At 47.4% G+C, this 6,834-nt stretch overlaps 1 protein-coding gene across 1 annotated transcript; it reads left to right on the top strand.

The window, feature by feature from the left end:
- Positions 1-2,550: 2,550 nt before the first annotated feature.
- Positions 2,551-3,932, top strand: LOC121654623 (vegetative cell wall protein gp1-like). The gene is made up of 2 exons (XM_042008839.1): positions 2,551-3,814; positions 3,922-3,932. Exons 1-2 carry the CDS (start codon positions 2,551-2,553, stop codon positions 3,930-3,932), a joined length of 1,275 nt encoding a protein of 424 aa, XP_041864773.1.
- The last annotated feature ends 2,902 nt before the right edge of the window (positions 3,933-6,834 follow it).

Genomic DNA, 6,834 nt, shown 5'->3' with positions numbered 1-6,834 from the left:
AGTACACACTGCTGCCATGCCACCTGGGTGTATTGGCGAGGTTTGCCAAAATACTCCACCAGTTGTGCTGATGGAGAGTTATTGAAGCAACATCTTGTACAGATGCAGGCCTCAGGGCACCACCTACACATTCCACCTGACTGCATTTCACCTTAGCTCTGCATTTTGTCTCCGATTTCCACCTTTTTCTGTCTTTTCATCACAAGTAATTGACATTTTAACCTTGCAATATTGCACTAGGGGACCTGGGATACTGGGATACACACACACTGTTGGGTTCAGTCTTTTTTCTTTCGTCTTCTTCTTCTTTCTTGTTGTTTGTGTGTGTCATCAGTAACTTGGGTCACATTTTTCAGGACACTGAGCTTTCAGCAATGCTGTAAACTTATTTGGCCTAGCTCCAAGAAAATGTGCAACACCTGAAGTTTGATGACTCCAGTGTTACATTTTTCCAAGAGTGCTTACAGCTGTAATGAGATGGTCAATTAAAAGACAAGCTGGAGTGGAGAACGCTGCAATAAACTACACTTAGGTTATCCCCTGTGGCCAAAGACACTCATTCTTGTCTTTCACACTGCAGTTATGACAACTCTGTGCTTCGTCAGTGTGCTCTTGATGCTCCTGTTGATGTCACCCTCTCCAGGGAGCCTCCTCTTCAGAGTGCCATTGGCTCTCTGATATAAGTGCCCATGTTAACATCAACTTAGAAGACTTCACACTTTCTTTTCTGTGGCAATTCTCCACATCGTTTTGCTGAACCATGAAGGAAATCATCCCTTCAAACAGGATTTTAAGGCTCCAGCAGAGATTGTATTCATTTCCCTGGTGGATGTGGTATCCTGGATTTTGTTTAGGGAATAGGGAGAGGGTGAGGGCAAGAAGGAGAAATGGTAAATACCCTCCCATTGGCATGGCTACCAATGTTTTTTGTTTTGTTTTTATTATTACATATAGATATAGACGTGGACAAAATTGTTGGTGCCATTCGGATAATGTAAGAAAAACTCACAATGGTCACAGAAATAACTTGAATCTGATAAAAGTAATAATAAATAAAAATTCTAAAGTCAGACATTGCTTCATTCAACTCATTCAATTTCAACTCATGAAACAGGCCTGGACAAAAATGATGGTACCCCTAGAAAAGACTGAAAATAATGTGACCAAAGGGACATGTTAATCCAAGGTGTGTCCACTAATTAGCATAACAGGTGTCTACAATCTTGTAATCAGTCATTGGGACTATATATAGGGCTACAGGTAGTCACTGTGCTGATTGGTGACATGGTGTGTACCACACTCAACATGGACCAGAGGAAGCAAAGGAAAGAGTTGTCTCCGGAGATTCGAAAGAAAAATGATAGACAAGCATGCCTAAGGTAAAGGCCAGGGGCGTCTCCAGCTTTCTCCATCTGGTCCGGGCTTTGTGCTGGGCAACGATTAAAATTTTTAATCACAATTATTCACATGACATGCTACAATTAATCGCGATTAATCGCATTGTTATATCTCTTTTCTTTAAAAGAAGGCCTACTGTCATGATCTGTGGTGTGGGGCTCAGTTTTTTCAGCTGCCCTGAACGCCTCATCTCCGCCAGCTCTTGATTAGGGCTGATGCGCTACACCTGTACCAAGCCCTATTTATACAGCTCTGTGACATTCCTCCAGCGCCAGATCGTCGTGGTTTCACCCTGCACGTATCCAGCCTCTGTTACCTGTCTGTTTCCCGTATTACCTGTCTGCCTGCCTGCCTGTTGACGACCCTGCGTTCCGGAACCTGGATATTCGCCTCTGCTCGTTCCCTCACTGGTAACTCTGCCTCCGCTAATATTTGGACCCCCTGTATGTTTGACCCCTGGACTGCTCTCTGGAATCTCCCTTTAGATCACGGACTTGGTTTTTGCTGCTCATCGGAAGACACGGATGCACCTGCCGCTGTCTTCCACCACCCGGACTCTCTGATCACCGTCAGTTTCTATATTACCTTGCTATTCGTCAGTCTGTTAAATAAACCTCCATTACCTATCCCTGGGTTTTCTGATAATTTATGAGTCCTCCTTGCTGGTACGTGACAGTACGATCTGGCCAAACCATGGACTCGTCAGATCTCAGGGATAGGTGCGCCATTACACAATCCGTTCCGAACTACCGTTCCTCACAAGCCCCTCTGTCTAAGTCTGCCCCAAAGAAGCTCAACTTCCGGCAAGCTACTCCGTCTGTTAATCCGACTCACGAGTCGGGTACGTTTACCGCTGACCGGTATTCTGGTGACCCAAGTCAGTGTCAAGCCTTTCTGACTCATTGTGCGCGGGAAATTGAGCGTTGTCCGTCCTTTTTTCCGACCGAAAGGGTTAAGTTGGCTTACGTCGTGTCTCGTCTGTCCGGTCCAGCACAGTCATGGGGTTTTAAACTCTGGGAAAGGGGCCTGCCGGTGTCTGCCACATTTCAAAGCTTTACAGAGGAATTATATCGGACTTTTGGACCACCCAATTCCAAACTGGAGACAGTCATCACTCCGACACCTGCTTCCCAGACAAACCAGCCTAGTATAATGACTGCTTCAGTTCCACTGCTCACATCTCCAGTGTCACCTCCAGCTCCCAGGCTCACGTCTCCGGTTCCCCGGCCTGCTCAGCCTGCGAAGGTCCTGTCTGCTCAGCCTGCAGAGGTCCTGTCTGCTCAGTCTCCAGAGACCCTGCCTGTTCCACCTCCGGAGGCCCAGCCTACAGAGGACCAGCCTCCAACGCCTGCTCTAGAGTCTGCTCCGCAGCCTCCGATGCCTGCAACCCCGTACTGCTCCTCTCTTCTGGTTCCTGTTCCTGAGGAGGTCCCTGGTCCGGACGCTCCTCTCCCTCTTCTGGTCCCCGGTCCTCCGCCAGAAGTAATGGATTCTGTTTGTCTTCCAGAGCTCCAGCTCCAGTCAGCGCGCAGCCCTAAGCCGCAGCTCCAGTCAGCGCGCAGTCCTGGGTTCCAACTCCAGTCAGCGCGCAGCCCTGAGCCGCAGCTCCAGTCAGCGTGCAGCCCTGAGCCGCAGCTCCAGTCAGCGTGCAGCCCTGAGCCGCAGCTCCAGTCAGCGTGCAGCCCTGAGCCGCAGCTCCAGTCAGCGCGCCTTCCAGAGACCCAGCTCCTGTCAGCGCGCCTTCCAGAGACCCAGCTCCTGTCAGCGCGCCTTCCAGAGACCCTGCCTGCCCGTCCGTCGCCAGAGATCCTGCCTGCCCGTCCGTCGCCAGAGATCCTGCCTGCCCGTCCGTCGCCAGAGATCCTGCCTGCCCGTCCGTCGCCAGAGATCCTGCCTGTCCGTCCGTCGCCAGAGATCCTGCCTGCCCGCCCGTCGCCAGAGATCCTGCTCCGGTCTGCCCGTCCGCCTGGCCGTCCGCCAGAGGTCCTGCTCCGGTCTGCCCGTCCGCCTGGCCGTCCGCCAGAGGTCCTGCTCCGGTCTGCCCGTCCGCCTGGCCGTCCGCCAGAGGTCCTGCTCCGGTCTGCCCGTCCGCCTGGCCGTCCGCCAGAGGTCCTGCTCCGGTCTGCCCGTCCGCCTGGCCGTCCGCCAGAGGTCCTGCTCCGGTCTGCCCGTCCGCCTGGCCGTCCGCCAGAGGTCCTGCTCCGGTCTGCCCGTCCGCCTGGCCGTCCGCCAGAGGTCCTGCTCCAGTCTGCACCGCCGTCTGGCCGTCCGCCAGAGATCCGGCTCCTGTCGGCGCAGCCTGCTCTGCCGTGGGAGGCCCTGCCTGCTCGGCCACGGGGGATCCGACTGGCTCATCGGCCGGGTTCCTCCTGTCTGCTGGTGCCCTCCTCCGGACCCCCGCCTCCCGCCCGGTTCGGTGTTGTTGGGTCGCCGGGTGTCGACCCTTGTGGGGGGGGGTACTGTCATGATCTGTGGTGTGGGGCTCAGTTTTTTCAGCTGCCCTGAACGCCTCATCTCCGCCAGCTCTTGATTAGGGCTGATGCGCTACACCTGTACCAAGCCCTATTTATACAGCTCTGTGACATTCCTCCAGCGCCAGATCGTCGTGGTTTCACCCTGCACGTATCCAGCCTCTGTTACCTGTCTGTTTCCCGTATTACCTGTCTGCCTGCCTGCCTGTTGACGACCCTGCGTTCCGGAACCTGGATATTCGCCTCTGCTCGTTCCCTCACTGGTAACTCTGCCTCCGCTAATATTTGGACCCCCTGTATGTTTGACCCCTGGACTGCTCTCTGGAATCTCCCTTTAGATCACGGACTTGGTTTTTGCTGCTCATCGGAAGACACGGATGCACCTGCCGCTGTCTTCCACCACCCGGACTCTCTGATCACCGTCAGTTTCTATATTACCTTGCTATTCGTCAGTCTGTTAAATAAACCTCCATTACCTATCCCTGGGTTTTCTGATAATTTATGAGTCCTCCTTGCTGGTACGTGACACCTACAGCTATATAAAGAAAATGCTATAAATTTTGGTTTACAAACACTACATCAGGGGTCTCCAAACTGCAACTCTGGAGCCGCAAGTGGCTCTCTGGACCTTCCACAATGCTTCTAAATACATGGCTTGACTGTTTAGCTTCACCTCTGCACCTGCAGCCTTCGCTACCAGGAGTTAAGGGGTTAACATCTTGTTTCTGGGTGTAGCGTCAGATTTGTAACTAAACATGTGTGGTATCCACAGAAAGTCCAGAATCTCAGCTAACAGCTCAGCAAAACCATTTATATCACCAACAAACACAGTTAAGACAACAAACAATTCAAAAACCAGGTACACAAACTCCAAAAAATATGTAAACACAGATGATTATTCCCCATGAACACGAACAAATGACTCCTCTACTGAAAGCTCACATCTCACAGATTCCACAGCTGGAAGTTTCATCTCGCTATGACCAAAATTCACCGAACCAGAGGAAGAAGAAGGCCCGATTTATGGTTTATGTTTCTAAAAGTCAGAAAACATGTCTCACCTTTGCTCTCCTGCCTAAATTAAAACAGCATTTATTTAAAAGAAAAAAAACAAATAAATAAAAAGTTTCTTATTGTCTTTTGGGAGCAGTTTTCCATCCAAAAACCATAATGTTCTGCCATCTCCATGGGTTTTGACAAAGAGAAATGTCAGTTCTTCTTTTTCTTCCATCTTAAGTTCCAGACAGAAAACGTCGTTTCATTTTAATAACCCCGCTCTCTCCTGATTACATCAGAGTCACCGCTGCAGCAGGTAAGGGAGACAGGGACGCCATGTTTTTGTCATCAAAGCCAGCGGCCAGGATAAAAAAAGAAAGAAAACAAAGACTTAACCCGCGATTAAAAAAATGAATGGCGTTAATTAATCGTTAACGTGCCCAGCCATATATATATATATCCTCTCTCCACTCTCTCTCCTGATTATAAGACAACACCCAATTTCCATAACTAATCTTCAGAAAAAAACTATCAGTGTTTCACAAAAGTCAGATTGGAATTTGTCAAACTACATGTTGACAAGCAAAGCTTCTGGGAGAATGTCCATTGGACAGATGAGACAAAAATGGAACTTTTTGCCAAGGCACATCAGCTCTATGTTTGCAGAGGGAAAAATGAAGCATATCAAGAAAAGAACACCGTACCTACTGTGAAACATGGAGGAGGCTCTGTTATGTTCTGGGGCTACTTTGCTGCATCTGGCACAGGGTGCCTTGAATCTGTGCAGGTACAATGAAATTTCAAGACTATCAAGACTTTTAAAATAGCAGTAGATGGAAGAAAAACCAAGAATAAAAAGATGTCCTCTTAATGGATAAACAAGAACTAAAAGACTGAGCTGGACACTAAAAATATTTACCATCTGTCACCCTGCATGGTCAGTGATGCTTTTGCTGCCAGTGATTTAATTTGTAAAGAAAACTGGTCATGTTTAATTGTGTCTCTCTTGGAAATGGTCCAATATATATAGTAATATAGTAAGTCTTTACTATATTGACTATTCATGGTGACAGATATTTAGACCAGGATTCTCAAACACAATATCTCGATCAGTGCAGTTTCTTTAGTATATCATTACCTAGGCTTGACCAGGAGAGTTGGCTGTTACATGATGTTTTCACTTTATGTTACTTTTTTTTTATCTTGTTTTTTGATTTGCACATGCTTTAAATTAATACGTAGACAAACTGTAACACAATGAGGAATACATAAGCTGTTCAGTCAGACAATAAACTGCAAACTGACATTTTTCAAAGCCCATTTTAGGACAGGTCCTATATAAGTGTCTTTAATCTGAAACTAACATACCTACTCTTACTGTGGAAAAATAACTCTTATCGGTACTAATCGGCCATATTTAATTATACCATTAATCTTATACATTAACTGGCAGTTTCACTCTAATGCTTATTTTGGACAGCAAAATTCCTGGCAGGCCTCCTGGGAAAGTCACATTTGTGCACTCAGAAAGAGACACCAACAGTTAGCTGTGTATTTTTATAAAATTACTTTGAAGTTCTTCTGGTTTTCAATCAAACACTTAAATTTGAGGCTGACTTTGTTGGAGAAACAAGTCCAGAGTAAAAGAAAATAGAATACCTTTTTCACAAATAAAACTGAAGTTGACAGATATACATATATATATATATATATATATATATATATATATATATATATATATATATATATATATTTTTATTTTTTTTTTTTTTTTTTTTTTTTTTTTTTTTTCCCCTCACCCAACCTCCCCTGGGTAGGCTGGGTGGCTGTTCATCTCAATCTTGGGTCCTCTACAAGAGTCCTAGGAGGTTGAGGGTCCTACGGAGTATCTTAGCTATTCCTAGGTCTTCGCTCTTCTGGATGGAGATGTTTCTTCAGGTATCTGCTGGAGCCACTTCTCCAGCGTTAA

This window comes from Melanotaenia boesemani, chromosome 15, assembly GCF_017639745.1.
Source record: "Melanotaenia boesemani isolate fMelBoe1 chromosome 15, fMelBoe1.pri, whole genome shotgun sequence".
Lineage (NCBI taxonomy): Eukaryota > Metazoa > Chordata > Actinopteri > Atheriniformes > Melanotaeniidae > Melanotaenia > Melanotaenia boesemani.
The sequence above is the reverse complement of the archived record's forward strand: the minus strand, read 5'-3'. Positions and strand labels throughout refer to the sequence as shown.